Source organism: Littorina saxatilis, linkage group LG16 (genome assembly GCF_037325665.1).
Source record: "Littorina saxatilis isolate snail1 linkage group LG16, US_GU_Lsax_2.0, whole genome shotgun sequence".
NCBI classification, from domain to species: Eukaryota; Metazoa; Mollusca; class Gastropoda; order Littorinimorpha; family Littorinidae; genus Littorina; species Littorina saxatilis.
In genome coordinates this window covers 31,298,842-31,315,627 of record NC_090260.1, presented here as the reverse complement: position 1 = coordinate 31,315,627, position 16,786 = coordinate 31,298,842, and the positions used below count along the sequence as shown (strand labels likewise).

The 16,786-nt window shown below is 44.5% G+C and overlaps 1 protein-coding gene across 1 annotated transcript in view; it reads right to left on the bottom strand.

The window, feature by feature from the left end:
• LOC138949958 (multidrug resistance-associated protein 1-like) overlaps positions 1–14,045 on the bottom strand; it is a 15,991-nt gene extending 1,946 nt beyond the window's left edge. Inside the window, exons 1-14 of the mRNA XM_070321741.1 lie at positions 14,026–14,045; positions 13,506–13,683; positions 11,122–11,173; positions 10,811–10,929; positions 10,454–10,640; positions 9,583–9,716; positions 7,101–7,238; positions 5,127–5,361; positions 4,028–4,236; positions 3,303–3,479; positions 2,850–3,017; positions 2,008–2,197; positions 1,121–1,416; positions 52–289 (exon numbers count right to left, since the gene is read on the bottom strand). Coding sequence (XP_070177842.1) covers positions 52–289; positions 1,121–1,416; positions 2,008–2,197; positions 2,850–3,017; positions 3,303–3,479; positions 4,028–4,236; positions 5,127–5,361; positions 7,101–7,238; positions 9,583–9,716; positions 10,454–10,640; positions 10,811–10,929; positions 11,122–11,173; positions 13,506–13,683; positions 14,026–14,045 — 2,341 coding nt within the window. The remainder of the gene's footprint in view (positions 1–51; positions 290–1,120; positions 1,417–2,007; positions 2,198–2,849; positions 3,018–3,302; positions 3,480–4,027; positions 4,237–5,126; positions 5,362–7,100; positions 7,239–9,582; positions 9,717–10,453; positions 10,641–10,810; positions 10,930–11,121; positions 11,174–13,505; positions 13,684–14,025) is intronic.
• Positions 14,046–16,786: the final 2,741 nt, after the last annotated feature.

Genomic DNA, 16,786 nt, shown 5'->3' with positions numbered 1-16,786 from the left:
GGGGGATGTCAACCATACTACAGTTAGTTTAAGCCAGAACCCATGTCTTACCTTGCAGAGCGCCAAAGCCGCCGTACAAAGCGAGGTAGTAGTCGTTGAGACTCAGTCTCTCCGTGCTGTTGGGCGGAAGGAGAGTGAGGTTGTTTAGCCGCGTGTCGTCCGTCCATTGGCTAAGAAAGATGTCGGAAGTGACGTAGGCCACGTGGTACAGGGCAAAGATGGCGACGATAAGAAAGGAGTAGGTCCAACCCACTGCCTTGAGAAAACCTTTGTAGACGTCCCATTTGACCTTGGAAAATGACAATGTGAGAGAATGCTTTGGAGGTTCTTGCCTGATTTAGCCGGCGTAGGCCCGAAAAGCTTGCTTTAAGTCAGCTGCTTCGTCTGTCTGTTCGCATCTCGTCTGAAGCCTGTCCTTAACTAGGCGAAGTCGACTACGCGAAGTATGGCTTCGCAAAACTTACCGCAAGAAGCTTTAGCACTGAGTTTTCGGTAAAAAGATTTCGTGAAGTCTACGCGAAGTCGACTTCGGGCTGAATTCAGGACCGCCTATATCATCAGTAGAAAAAAACGTGTAAGGACACCGCCAGCTGGCTGTGCATGTATCGGTATGGTATGTCATTAACACACATTTATTTGTTGGTCACGTAAAATAAGCATTTGCTTGAGTGCGTGTCCTATTTGTATATTTTCAATTGTTTCATGTGATGAATTATGAATACAATTTTGTTTAAACCAACAAACATTGAAGAGAACATGCCTCAAGCAAAATTGTTTATAATTATGTTATATTTCAAACTTTTGTATCTTACCTCTTTTAAGGCGTCCGCCCCGTGATCGGGAGGTCGTGGGTTCGAACCCCGGCCGGGTCATACCTAAGACTTGAAAATTGGCAATCTAGTGGCTGCTCCGCCTGGCGTCTGGCATTATGGGGTTAGTGCTAGGACTGGTTGGTCCGGTGTAAGAATAATGTGACTGGGTGAGACATGAAGCCTGTGCTGCGACTTCTGTCTTGTGTGTGGCGCACGTTATATGTCAAAGCAGCACCGCCCTGATATGGCCCTTCGTGGTCGGCTGGGCGTTAAGCGAGCAAGCAAACAAACAAACAAACAAATCTTACCTCTTGCTCTTCTATGTCCTCTTCCTGAACAAGCATGTGTTTCTTTTCCTCAATGTTCTTCGCAATTTCCTCCTTTCTGAGTCTTTCTTGCTCTTCCTGTTCGGCGTCTTCCAGGCAAACTCTTCCTGTGCCATTTTGACTTGATAATGCTGTATCCAGGAACTTCTCCTGAATGGGTGTTGCGAGGTCGTTGATGGTTATGGAAGCCGTTGCTGTGGTAGACTCGGAGACGACGGAGGTATCGTCTCCAGAACCCGAGTTCAATCGTTGCAGCATCTGATGCTTTATTTGTTCGACTGAGAAAAAAAAGTCCAATGAAACATTAATTTTTAGGGTTGGGTTGATTGCCGGAGAATCGTTAAAAAGAAAAAGAACAAATCGAAATCCGAAAAAAATCATTGCCATTAGTTTTGTTTTCTCAAATAAATGTGCCGTGTTCTTAGTCAAGGGAAGAGACTTGAAAGGCAAAAGTTTTGTAATATATGCGAACACATGTATTCACCCTTCGTTCTCCACACAAACGCAAACAGTGTCGACAGAAGAGAATACAAACCTCCACTAAAGTTGCCTTTTTTTTTTCTTTTCTTTTTTTGACCTCAGTTGCATGCAAGGCTGCTTCAACCCATCTTTTTTGCCTCTTTCGTCTTCTTTTTTTTTCCTTTCTTTTTGGGCGGTGAGCATATCCTTCTTCATTGGTCTTATGAAATTTTAATTTTGTTTTCTTTTGGATTCCAGGTTACATTTCCATTAAATTACTTTTTAATTCAACTAAATTTGCCTTACTTTCCCGTTCATCCTCTTCGCATTCTCAATAACACTCCTTAATAATGACGACGACGACGACGACGACGATAACGACGACGACAACAGCAACAGTGACTACATACCTCCCTGGTCAGTTTGTGCCTCTTGTGGCTCCGTCTGGGTTAGACACTTTCTCAGGTAGTCAGCGAATGGTCCGTTTTGACGTAACAGGTCTTTGTAAGACCCCACCTCCGTCACGCGTCCCTCTGACATCATTACAATGACGTCACAGCTGGGCAGCCACTGCACTCCGTGAGTCACGAGTAGTCGAGTCTATGTGGAGGATAATAAAAAGAACACTTACGTAGATTGAAAATAAGTAACGGGAAAATGAACTGACCAGGCTTCAATTTCGCAATCTGTCTGTCTGTCTGGCCCTCTCTCTCTCTCTCTCTCTCTCTCTCTCTCTCTCTCTCTCTCTCTCTCTCTGTCTTTCTCTCTCTCTCTCACACACACACACACACACACACACACACACACACACACACACACACACACACACACACACACACACACACACACTAATGCATAAAATGGCAACGTTGTTGACAAGTATGCTTGAGTTTCCCGTAACCTGCAAAAAGGTATGTCTGCACTTACACACAGACACATACTAACACACACGCACAGACACACACCCAAGCGCACGGACGCACAGACACACACCCAAGCGCACGGACACACACACACACACACACACACACACACACACACACACACACACAGGCACCCCCCACACACACCAACACACACACACACACTCTCTCATTCTCTGTCTCTCCCTCTCTCTCTGTCTCTCCCTATCTCTCTCTCTCTCTCTCTCTCCCTCTCTCTCTCCCTCTCTCTCTCCCCCCCCCCCCCCCCTCTCTCTCTCTCTCTCTCTCTCTCTCTCTCTCTCTCTCGCTCTCATGCAGGAAAAGTATACCTTGTTGGCAAGAAGACCAGAGTGTCCAACAACCTGCTGAAAGATATGTCTGCCCACGTGCACGTCCACAGCGCTCAGGGGGTCATCCAGCAGGTAGACATCTGTGTTGCTGTACACTGCACGTGCTAAACTCACGCGCTGCTTCTGTCCGCCGCTCAGGTTGATACCCTGTGGCGTCATCAAAGTCACATTCATATATGACGTCACTGTACACTGTGCCTACTTACATCAGGGCTGCTTCTCTCCGACGCTCAGGTTGATACCCTATGGCGTCATCAAAGTCACATTCATATATGACGTCACTGTACACTGTACCTACTTAATTCAGGGCTGCTTCTCTCCGCCGCTCAGTTTAATACCCTGTGACGTTTTTAAAGTGAAATTCAGATAAAACGTCTAGTACTAGTCTCTCTGTGAGTTGGCTAGTAAAATGAAATCAGTGGAACAAAATACCTGTTCTCCAATCTCAGTAAGATCCGCTCCCGGCAAGATGTCTAGATCCGGTCGGAGTGCGCATGCGTCCAGACAACGGTCGTAGAGGGACCGCTGCATGGTTTTCCCGAACAGAATGTTGCCCTGGACAGTGTCGTGTTGGATCCACGCCTGCTGTGGCACGTAGGCTATGGAACCCTGCATCAGTGTTGCATAATTGTGACCCTCCACCACGGAATGAGTCGCATGTCACCTTTGCATGATTTTCATATTTTTACATTTTTCTAAAGAGTTTTTAATGCTCTATCTAGGTGTGAAAACCGTTTTAGAAAAGAGCGAAAACTGTTTGAGTTATAAGCCTGTGACTAAGGTGACCCTCATACTGGACAGCGCTCCAGTGTCAAACTGTTGCTGCACTTTGTTTGGGCGTGGCTATAAGCATAGTGACATGAATTTGATTGGTCAGTATTTTTAGGCAAAGCACATGTTCTCAGCAAACAGAAAACAAAATATTGGAAGCGTGAGTCACGCTACCCAAAAATAAAATCTTTTTTTACATATATTTCTTTTTCTATAACTTTTTTCCCCATGGTTCATTCATCATCTGACATAACTTTTTAGCGAAATCTAACCATAAGATTATTGAGAAAAAAAAATGTAGACGACCACCTTTAAAGACCCCATATTCTCAGATTATTTGTGAAGTTCGTAAATCGGGGGTTTCACTGTATTTTGGATTTTCTCACCTTGACACACACCCTTCCTCGCATTTTGAACATCTCCCCCAGCAACGCTGCCAGCAGAGACGACTTTCCTGCACCCACTGACCCCACCACCGCCACCAGGGAACCGCGGGTCACGTGGACACTGACGTCATGGAGGCACGCGCCAAGGTCAAGGTTCCAGCTGAACGTTCCATTGTAAATGGACAGCACATGCCCTTGAGCTTCGTTTTCTGAAGTCAAGGTGAGAATGTTGCGGGAGCTTGATGTTGTATTGGGAAGAAAAGGTACTTCGCCGACTAAAGTGGGAAGGGGGGGGTGATGAGGTAGGGGTGGGGTGGCGCTTTAAGTAGGGGGGGGGGAGGAGAGGAGTAGGTAGCTAGAAAGAGAGAGAGAGAGAGAGAGAGAGAGAGAGAGACACACATAGAGAGAGAGAGACAGAGACAGAGAGAGAGACAGAGAGAGACAGAGAGACAGAGAGAGAGAGACAGAGACAGAGAGACAGAGCTACAAAGTGGGACAGGGGCAGAGGCTCATGAGACATAGTTTTACTTTAAACAAATATGACCCTCCACCACGAAATGAGTCGCATGTCACCTCGCGCGGTTCTGCGCTGGGCTTAATGTAAGTCCGGGGAGTGTCTGGTAACAGTGTGAGGGTCACCTTTGTCCCAGGCTTATAACTCAAACAGTTTTCGCTCTTTTCTAAAACGGTTTTCACCACTGGATAGAGCATAAAAAAACTCTTTAGGAACATGTAAAAATATGAAAATCATGCAAAGGTGACATGCGACTCATACCGTGGTGGAGGGTCACAAATATAAATAGTCTTCCCAGCAGAAGGCGTACGTCTGTATCTTCTTGTTTTTTATTGAACCTGTAATAGCTGTAGTAGCAAATTTTATAATGGCGTGTAAGTTGACTGGGAAAAAACGAAACAAAATAAAGAAAACCAACGCTGGAAACAACATCTGATAAACAAAGGGAATCAAGCGCTCTAAATGCTTACGACATGTGTAATGGAGTAAGCGAGAGTTATTCGGAACCACTCTCCAGGCACCTGCGAGAATAACAAGCATTGAAATGAACAAGCGACTTTCCTCCAAGAAACCACACACACTCACCCATATGGTTGCAGTTTCTGCAGACATTATCCTCCTCAACTTCTGATTGGTTGAGGAATCGGTTCAGGCGACCAATGGAGACTGACGCTTTGATCATGTCACTCAAAAGGGGCGGGGCAGTGTTGATGGCAAAGCGAATGAGATTGAGGAAGGCCAAGGTCACGAAGGCGGTTTGAGGACGAAGGTAGTGCTCTGGGTCGGTGTAGATGTAGGTGATAAAGATGGCGAGAGAAATCTGAACAGCCATGTTCATGAACAGAAAAGCAGATTTCAAGGAACGGTAGAATATAGATACTACTAACAAACAAGCTTCGCTGTACGTTTGCCAACAGATAAATAGTGGGTAAAAAAAGAGGAAAAAAACGTACTTTAAAAAAAATACACATCCTCCTCTCCGTTTCCTGGGGAAAACGTTTAGGCAAAAAAAAAAAAAAAGGTCTGTTTACGGTAACATAGGCACAAAAAAAATAGGGTCGGTAGGTCGGGATTTTTTTTTTTTTTCTTCCCAAAAAACCATATTTTTACGTTATTTTGCCAAAAAAACAAGATTTTTTTTTTTTTTATTTTTTTTTTCCCAAATGCCAAAAAAAGTCTAGGGTCGCGCGAAAAAACTAGGGTCGGTCGGGTTACCGTAAACAGACCTATTTTTTGGGGGGGCCTTACAAGACTTAAGGTTCTATAAGCGAAATATTGATGTAGTATTGTATGTACTGTCCTTGTATTGTTGAGTACAGAATTTTTTTTTTAATTTTTTTTTTAACTTTGTTCAAACACCAACAGTGGCTTTGTTGTTACACCGCCGGTATAGGGGTATGTATTGGATTCGGTCGATGTGTTTGTTTGTTTGTGTGTTTGTGTTCGCATATAGATCTCAAGAATGAACGGACCGATCGTCACCAAACTTGGTGAACAGGTTCTATACATTCCTGAGACGGTCCTTACAAAAATTGGGACCAGTCAAACACACGGTTAGGGAGTCATTGGTGGATTAAGATTCTACAAGGACTTATAGAGGGACATATTAATGGTCAAAGGGAAATAACCTTCTCAGTTGGTGGCAGTGAGAATGGTAAGGACGGGGGTGTTTTTCCTACCTCGGAGGAATTTCTTGTTTAAATTTAGTTTACAACAACAACAACAAAAGCAGCATTACATGACAGGTGACACTGCTAGGTAGCGAAAGAAAAAAAAGAAGAAAAGAGTCGCATGTCGACTAACGACAAGTTCTACACTAACAAGAATCTCGCAAAATAATGACATTTTGAGAAAAAAAGACTAAAGTACAACAACCAAACTAATAATCAAACAAACGAACAAAGAATCAGAACATAAGAGAATTCACGCCTCAAAACTATCTAAAGTAGTTGGTAAGGTCAGGTTCACAACACAACAGTAGCAAGGTAACACCAAAAACTCAACAAGTACAAAACGCCCCTCCATCCCCCCTCCCCCCCCCCACCCCACTATACCTCTCCATCGAACATATCTATTTTAACCCAGAGCAGGGGCGGAGCAGTTAAGCCCGAGGGGGGGGGGGGGTTACAACCTGGGATCCAGGGGCAACGCCCCGTTGAGAGGTCTGGAGCTGAAGAATTGTAGTTATTTTATAAACAATTTGTGGCTTATCCTTGATTTTATACATGATCAACTGGTGTCAGCAGCCACTCATTATTTCTTTTAAAGTTAGTATTAAAAAAAGGCAATTTATCTTCACTGATATCTGCTCCCGACATCATATAGTATGGTTAGAAGGAAGACATGTCGCATAGGATTGGCAGTTAAAACTGTACAAAGATGATACTGATTAAACAATTACCTATTCCCCCGGCTTTACAGCCAGAAACAAGAACAACATTCACAGACAAAAATTTTTTTTTCAATTTTCTTTTTTACAGCCGAGGGGGGGAGGGGGGGTTCCGGAACCTCTGTAACCAACCCCCTAATCTGCCCCTGCAGAGAGCCATGTGCACTTACAATATATGGAGCCACTGTCCATGAAAAATGAAGGAAGACATCCCAGACTGCATTGCGAAACAAGACACGAAGCTCCCCCTCGCGGACCTTTTCAATTTTGTTCAAAAATGACGGCTCCCAAGCATACATTTTGAGAATCTGGTAAATACAAGAATCATCCTTATTATCATCAATAGCTCGCCCTGCAGTCCGGACTGACGATCTAACAGCGAACGACAAGGAAAAAGAAAGATAATCAATACCGTCATCGTCGTCACGTGGCCATCGTCGTGATCATCATCGTCATCATCGTCATCATCGTCATCGTCTTTCTTTCTTTATTTGGTGTTTAACGTCGTTTTCAACCACGAAGGTTATATCGCGACGGGGAAAGGGGGGAGATGGGATAGAGCCACTTGTCAATTGTTTCTTGTTCACAAAAGCACTAATAAAAAATTTGCTCCAGGGGCTTGCAACGTAGTACAATGTATTACCTTACTGGGAGAATGCAAGTTTCCTGTACAAAGGACTTAACATTTCTTACATACTGCTTGACATCGTCATCATCATCATCATCATCATCATCATCATCATCATCATCATCATCATCATTATCATTATCATCATCATCATCATCATCATCATCATCATCATTATCACCGTCGTCGTCGTCGTCGTCGTCGTCGTCGTCGTCTTCCGTTGACATCTCGTCCTACTGCTTCTGTTACAATTTAAAGCAAACTAATTCTTACCGTACATGAAATACATTCCGGGTAAAATCCAGTTCTTCGAAAGGCAACCATTTTCGGCCACTCGAGTAACTGCTTTGAATCAGAACACTTAATTTTCATCCCATATATAACGTCCGTTTTATGCAATGTCGAAACGGAGCTACCTATCTGAACCGTCAAGTCCAGGGGCGGATCACATCATTTTTAAGGGGGGGTTTCCAAATTTCTTTTTGGGACAATTCGACGACGCGAAGCGTTTAGTTGAGGGCGCGAAGAATTCAAACCTCCTAGGGGGGTCCGAGGGCATGCTCCCCTCCCCCCCCCCCCCCCGGAAAATGTTGATAAAAATAAGTAAAACGGAGCAATCTGGTGCGATCTGAGCCAAGAAACGTCTTCTAATACACCTTTCAAAAAGTACATTTAAGAAGACATAACAAGGACATTTGACCAATCTGGTGCAACCTGAACCAACAGATTCAATATCAATATGAGGCTTATATCGCGCGTATTCTGTGGGTACAGTTCTAAGCGCAGGGATTTATTTTTATTTTTTATTTTTATTTTATGCAATTTATATCGGCGCACATATTCCAGGCGCAGGGATTTATTTATGCCGTGTGAGATGGAATTTTTTTACACAATACATCACGCATTCACATCGGCCAGCAGATCGCAGCCATTTCGGCGCATATCCTATTTTTCACGGCCTATTATTCCAAGTCATACGGGTATTTTGGTGGACATTTATCTATGCCTATACAATTTTGCCAGGAAAGACCTTTTTGTCAATCGTGGGATCTTTAACGTGCACACCCCAATGTAGTGTACACGAAGGGACCTCGGTTTTTCGTCTCATCCGAAAGACTAGCACTTGAACCCACCACCTAGGTTAGGAAAGGGGGGAGAAAATTGCTAACGCCCTGACCCAGGGTCGAACTCGCAACCTCTCGCTTCCGAGCGCAAACTGTGCGTTACCACTCTGCCACCCAGTCCTAACTACTTTCCAAAACCGTCACTTAGAAGACAAAGGCCTGCTCTTAGGGGGTCCGGGGGCATGCCCCCCCCCCCCGGAAAATGTTGATAAAAATCAAGGAAAATGGAGCAATCTGTCGTAATCTGAGCATCAGTTTTGCTTTATTTTCAAATTTATTTATTTCTTCTATTTTATTTTATTTTAGGCTAGGGGGGGGGGGGGGGCGGGATGTTCCGAAAAACACCACTGGATCCGCCCCTGAAGTCGTTGTTCTCTCAGCACCTACATCCTCTCCGCAATCCACCTTCGCGCAATCTACATTCCGCAGCATACGTCAGACATAAGAACAACAAATGAAATATCACTTACGGAAGCATGCACCGTCATGACATAGCCTAATTATGAAACCAGGTAAATTGACAAATGCGAGGCATCCGGTTATGTCGGTCTTTTCCGTCCATAGCTTTTATGTGTAAGTGTTTGAATGTTGGATGGTTCCCATCAGTAAATGATCAAGTGATTTGTTCACTGAAGCATAGTCTGCACCAGCCAGCAATGACCATTTGGGGGGGCTGGCAAAAACACGGTTTTGTATATGGGAACAATACCACGTCAGAATAGCAATATAAACGCAATTATCTGTTCGGCCTAGGAATAGGGCCCACTATTTTGACTCCAACAAGTCTAACGCGACTCGTCTTCGACACATCGGATTTATACTTGCCTCGTAATAACATCGGGCCTTATAATGCTACGCTGAAAACACACTAGCTGTAAATCGTGTACACGTGACTATAACCTTGATCCCGTTGAGAACTTCGTTGAGTATTTTGAGTCTGGAGTCCTTGAGTTCCATGAACTTCGTCCCACATTTCCTGAGCTCTCTGAGAATGAGGATGTTGGCTGGAATCATGACGAAGACAATAGCCAGACCTGGACAAAATATATCGCATCTTAGATTACTGAGCTACCACTGCCACTACGGCCACTCCTTTTACTAGGATGTCGATGACGACTGCTGTTATATGTACTACCACTACTGTTGTTGTTGCTGCTGTTTGTACTACAACTACTAATGTTGCTGCTACTACTACCACTACACTGTTGCTGTTTCTTTTACTTCTACTGCTGTTGTTGCTGCTGTTTGTAATACGTACTACTACTGCTACTACTACTACTTCTGCTGCTGCTACTGCTGCTGCTGCTACTACTACTACTACTACTACTACTACTACTACTACTACTACTACTACTACTACTACTACTACTACTACTACTACTACTACTACTACTTTATGAACTAGAACTTTCTTTCTTTCTTTCTTTATTTGGTGTTTAACGTCGTTTTCAACCATTCAAGGTTATATCGCGACGGGAACTAGTACTACTGCTCACGCTGCTACTAGTACTAATACCACTACCACCACCACCACATCCACAATCGTAACTACAACTACTTTTACTGCTACTATGACATCTAGTAGTATTAGTAGTAGCAGTAGTAGTAGCAGTACTATTACTACTACTATACTACTGCTACTACTAAAACTACTACTACTACTACAACAGCAATTACAACTACTACTGCTACTACGACCACCACTACTACCACTACTACTACCACAACTACTACTACTACCACCACTGCTAATGTTTAACTACAAGCTGACCAGCCAAGAGGGAGGGCCCCAGGATGACGTAGAGGAGGACGAGACAGACGACCAGCTCCACAGGGCCTGACCACAGCAGGTACAAGGACGTGGTCATCTCCTCCAGGTGTTGCGCGTCCACACTCATCAGGTTGACCATCTCCCCTGCCGTACTGTCCTGGCGTGACGACACGTCCAGCCTGAGTGCCTGGAACCACCAAGAACACTTTCATTCGTGAGTTCACGATCTGCATTCAATAATGTGACCAGGGCTGAGATGTACGAACCGAAAGTGGATGCCACCCCGAACGGGAGAGAACAAATCGCGGGTTCTGATTCGTTGAAATGACAACACATCTCAGTTTCAACCAATCCAACACTGCGGGTGGCCCCCGTTTGGGTGGTCACTTTGTCGTGCATCTCGGCCCTGGATTCTACTTCTTCTGTATTCATGGGATGAAGCTGTTCTGGGGTGATGACACGTCCAGCCTGAGTGCCTGGAACCATTAAGAACAATTCCATTCATGAGTTCAGGATCTTATTTGAAAAATGTGACCATGATTCTACTTCTTCTGTATGCTGTGCTGTCTTGGCGTGACGACACGTCCAGCCTGAGTGCCTAGAACCATCGAGAACAATTCCATTCATGAGTTCAGGATCTTATTTGAAGAATGTGACTATGATTCTACTTCTTCTGTATGCTGTGCTGTCTTGGCGTGACGACACGTCCAGCCTGAGTGCCTGGAACCACCAAGGACACTTTCATTCATGAGTTCAGGATCTGCATTCAACAATGTGACCATGATTCTACTTCTTCAGTATTAATTGGCTGAATCTGTCCTGGTGTGATGACATGTCCAGCCTTCGTGCCTGGAACCACAAGAACAATGTTTGGTTTTGATTATGTGGCATCTGCTAGAGAAAGCAGATATTTTGGAAAGTATGAAATGCAAATGGCGGCCATGATTATTATTTTGCTGATATCTACTTCCTCTAGCAGATAATCGAAACCAAACATGCCAACACGGGTACATAAGGATGTAGACAAACGGTTGCGGTGATACCCTCCAAATATGTTCAAATTAGTCACAGTATGAACCTTAATCGGAAAAAAACTAATTACTTCATTCATTAGCGACCATCACGCGTTTGATCTGGTTATACACAGTGAGCCTTATATCAAAAGAAACTGCAGAATCTTAGGAACACAACGGTACCATAATCAAGAGCAGGGGCGGACGAGGGGGGGGGGGGGGGTTCTGGGGTTTCCGGAACTCCCCCCCCCCCCCAGCCAAAAAATAAAAATATTTGTGTGTGTTTCTTTGGGTTGAGTTTCAATTTTTGGGGTATTAATCAGTGACAAAATCTGCTGCCTGAAACTGGTAATGATCATCCTCAGAATGCACCAGATTGCACCATTTTGCATCCTTTTTTTCAAAATTTTCCGGGGGGGCATGCCCCCGGACCACCCTAGCAAGCTAGGCGCTTCGCGCCGTCAGCTCGGCGCTTCGCGCCTTCACACCCATATCTTCACAATATACTTTTGGAACCCCCCCCCCCATAAAATGAACTGATCCGCCCCTGAAGAGTACTGGTCAAGAAACATTAACAAAGACGCACGATGCAATTGAAAACTGTGACTTTTGTACATATTAGTTGACTTAACCTCCACCTTAAGGATCTTATTTTAAGAATGTGACCGTGATTCTACTCGGTCTCGGAGGATCACTCTCTGTCTCGACATAAGTAAAATGTCATATTTTGTTCAAAATTACAAATGTCGTATAATACCATTACCTTTATACACACAGCACAAGTAAGACATGTACGGACACGCAGACCCGGTGTAACACGAAAAAATTACTCCCACGAGATTTTTACTCCGGAGTAAACATTTCGTACGAAAATGTTACTCCCTTTACGAAAAAAGTACTCTCCCATTACACGAGAAAATTACTCCCCACGACAGGTGAGTTACGAGTGAACATTTCGTACAAAAATGTTACTCCCCTGACGAATAAAAATCGAATAAATGACTTCACCCTAACACGAGCAATTTAACTTTCCATGCCATGTGTACGAAGTTGTTACTCCCTTGTCCCCTGTTACTCTTGGTGGTGGAAGGGTTGGAGGGAGGGTAGCGCGACATTCGTTTGCGCGAGATCACATTATTGGCATTATCCCTTCGCCCGCATCCCATTTTAGCATACGAGATTTTTACTGGAAGTAAAAAAAAAAATGGGGAGTAAAAATTTCGTGAAGGGAGTATTTTTTTCGTGCCTTTGGGAGTTCTTTTCTCGTACGAAAAATTTACTTGGAGTAAGAATTTCGTACGAAATTTTTACTCCGGAGTACATTTTTCGTGGAGTAAAAATGTCGTGTTACACCGGCCAGACAGCCCGAGAGGTGGTAGACCTGTTTGTCCAGAACGGAGCGTATCACAGTGGACAAGAACAGCAGAGCGCAATGCAGGTAATAACCCAAATATCGTATAATACAGGGTGACCCAAAAAAAAAGAGTACCCAAACAAAACGTCATAAATTGAACAGAAATAAAGCAATCTTCATAAAATGTATTTACACACACAAGTAGCCTCTGCATAATTTCAACAGAAAATGTTAGCGTTCTAGCTTGTCTTTCAGGAAAGTTATGCTCATTCTACAGAACATGCTCCAAATGGCCTCCCCCGGATTTAAATCCCCCAGATTTCTATCTTTGGGGGTTCCTGAAAGACAACGTCTACAGGAACAACCCACAGACAATCGCAGAACTCAAGCGAGCCATCACAACAACCATTCGCGGAATCTCGCAACAGGAGTGTGTGCGGGTGATTGATAACTTTGCGCGGCGAGTTCAAGTTTGCCTGAATCGGCGCGGAGGCCATTTGGAGCATGTTCTGTAGAATGAGCATAACTTTCCTGAAAGACAAGCTAGAACGCTAACATTTTCTGTGCAAATCATGCAGAGGCTACTGGTGTGTGTAAATAAATGTTATGAAGATTGCTTTATTTTTGTTCAATTTATGACGTTTTGTTTGGGTACTCTTTTTTGGGGGTCACCCTGTATCATTACCTTTCTATACACGGCAGAAGTAACACAGGTACGGACACGCAGACCCAGACAGCCCGAGAGGTGGTAGACCTGTTTGTCCAGAACGGAGCGTATCACAGTGGACAAGAACAGCAGAGCGCAATGCAGGTACCCCCTCCACGGCGGGGCTTGGCTGTCCTCGATAAACTCTATCAGCAGTCTGCACACAAAAAAAGAAAAATATAACAGACAGAAGAACAGTAATAGCTATACAGTGTGCTCAGAGAGAGAGGGGAGGGGGGGTGCACACAGGCCCTTCCGGCTAAAATAAAAACAAACTATGTTTGTTTGTTACTTGGGAATTTGGTTATATGATTCCGCAGCAATTTTTAAGCTCAGATGGCACCATGGCTGATCGAGGTGCTCGACAAAGTTAGCACCCAAACTGGAGCCACCCGCAGTGTTGGATTGGTTGAAACTGAGCTGTGGAGTGATTTCAACGAATCAGAACCCGCGGTTCGTTCTCTCCCGTTTGGGTGGCACCCACTTTCTGTTCGCGCACCCCAGCCCTGATAACACCATTTTGCTTCTTCGGACAAAAACATTTTTCGAACCCCCCCTAGCTGGATCGGGCGCGCTGTGCACCCTCGATTTACAATGTTAAATTCTAAGTGCAGTATCCATGTTGATGGCCCGTGTCACCACTGTGGCACGTAAAAGACCTCGGTCGTTCTGCCATAAGCGCAGGTGGCTGATTACATCTAAACACGCATACACGTAGGTGGCGCGACTCTGTTGCTGCTAGCTTTCCACTGGCAGGAAGCGACCCAACTTTCCCAGCGATGGGACAATAAAGTATTGAGTATACGTAATGAGAATGAAAACGGGAAATACACACTCACCCCACAAGTAGCGGGTTGCTCAGCAGCAGAAACAGGAGACAGAGTTCCCACACTTGAATCGCCACCGCCTCCACGCCAAACGTCTTCCACAATACCTTCAGCAACGACACCTCAGCATTCTTCACCCTTTCCTTCTTATTTTCCTTTCGTCCGCCATCCCTTTCATCGTCACTTTTCATCGAGGATGTTTCATCACGCAGCACAGTTCTGTTCGTCCGTCCGTTTGAATCGTCCGTTTTCGCCGACACCGTTTCATCGTCCAGCAAAGTTCTGTTCGTCCGTCCGTTTGAATCGTCCGTTTTCGCCGACACCGTTTTATCGTTCAGCAAAGTTCTGTTGGTTAATCTGTCGTTGTTTTTATCGTCCGTTTTCATCGACGATGTTTCCTCTCCCAACACGGTTCTGTTCGTCCATCCGTTTGAATCGTCCGTTTTCACCGGCACCGTTTCGTCGTTCAGCAAAGTTCTGTTTGTGAATCCGTCATCGACTTTATCAGTCTTTTTCATGGACGATGTTTTAGCGTTCAGAAGAGTTCTGTTCGTCAATGCGTTGCCGTTTTTGTGCAACGAAGAGTTATCGTTTTCTTTCCTGATAGTCATCGATGTTTCCTCGCTCAGCTCGTCGGAAGAGTCGTCGTCTGAGAAGAGAGTGTTGTTGTCTAAAAGCGGGTGTGTGTCGTGGTTGCTGTCGCTAGTGTTCAAAGGAGTGTAGGTGTGCATTTTGATGTGGGTTCGATGTTTTCGTCGTCGTCGTCGTTTGATTGAGGTTGTTGATTTTGTTCTGGAATAAAAGGTAAAGAGACAGATGGTTTTAACATTATTAGAGAAGACATTTCGATTAAAGCTGATAAAAAAAACCACGCACCCAGGCCAGCATGCACGCACGCACGCACGCACAAACACACATACACGCACAAACACACATACACGCACACACTAGCACACACACACACACACACACACACACACACACACATACACACACACACACACACACGCACACACACACACACACACACACCCACACACACACACACACACACACACACACACACACACACACACACACACACACACACACACAAAACGGCAGCTTCGCCGGTCGGAGATACATTTTAATAGTGTAACGTCGTAAAAAAAAAATCAAAACTTGACTAAATGTAAAAAGTAGGCGGAAGGTTCACCTGTTCTGTCTGTGTGTGCGAGACCAGTTCTGGAGAAAGCGGAGCACATTGCTGGAGGCTTTTTGGTCAGGGTGAAGGTCATGTACTGTGACCTCTGTCAGCGGTGACCTGTACCCCTCTCTCATCAGTCTGTGCAAACAAACCAACAGCCGTGAATATACAGGACGGACTGACAAACACATTCGCAGGCATGTGCACAAGTACGTGCGCATACACGGACACTATCACGCACGCACACGTCATCATCATCGTCGTCGTTATTATTGTCCTAGTTCTCATCATCATCATCATCATCATCATCATCATCATCATCATCATCATCATCATCATCATCGTCGTCGTCGTCGTCGTCATCGTCATCGTCATCATCGTCGTCGTAATCATCATCATCATCGTCGTCGTCGTCGTCATTGTCATCATCATTATAAGCATGATTATCTTCAGAAAAGATGTCATACCTGTTCATCCACCAGAATGTTAGCCCGGAGAGGACAGAGGCCTCTGGCTCTGCACACCTTGGCTAAACAACGACAAAAGAAAACCGAAGGGTTATGAAGATGTTTGTAAATCACAAATGGAAGGTTTTTAATGTATGGAGAGGACAAACACCTCTTTCTTTCTTTATTTGGTGTTTAACGTCGTTTTCAACCACGAAGGTTATATCGCGACGAGGGAAAGGGGGGAGATGGGATAGGGGAAAGGAGGTAGATGGGATAGAGCCACTTGTTAAGTGTTTCTTGTTCACAAAAGCACTAATCACAAAATTGCTCCAGGGGCTTGCAACGTAGTACAATATATGACCTTACTGGGAGAATGCAAGTTTCCAGTACAAAGGACTAAATATTTCTTACATACTGCTTGACTAAAATCTTTACAAACATTGACTATATTCTATACAAGAACCACTAAACAAGGGTAAAAGGGGAAACATAATCCGTTAGTCGCCTCTTACGACATGCGGGGTGCAGAGAAATAAGGATGTGGAAAAGAAGACTTTTGGTAAGTGAAATAAAGGTGATGGATCCAGTCAGATAGAAATAAGACAACAAGAAAAGAATTGGAAATCTGCAGGGAATAGTAGGGAGAGTTTTCTTGGAAGGAAATATAGGTGCAAGGACTGGTAAGGCAGAAATAAGACAAAAGAAGAGAAGTAAAGGGGTGGGGTAGCTCTGTGGAAACACTCCCGCCGCGTGAAGGCGAGCCCATGGGAGCACAAAAACCTCTTAAGACCACACATG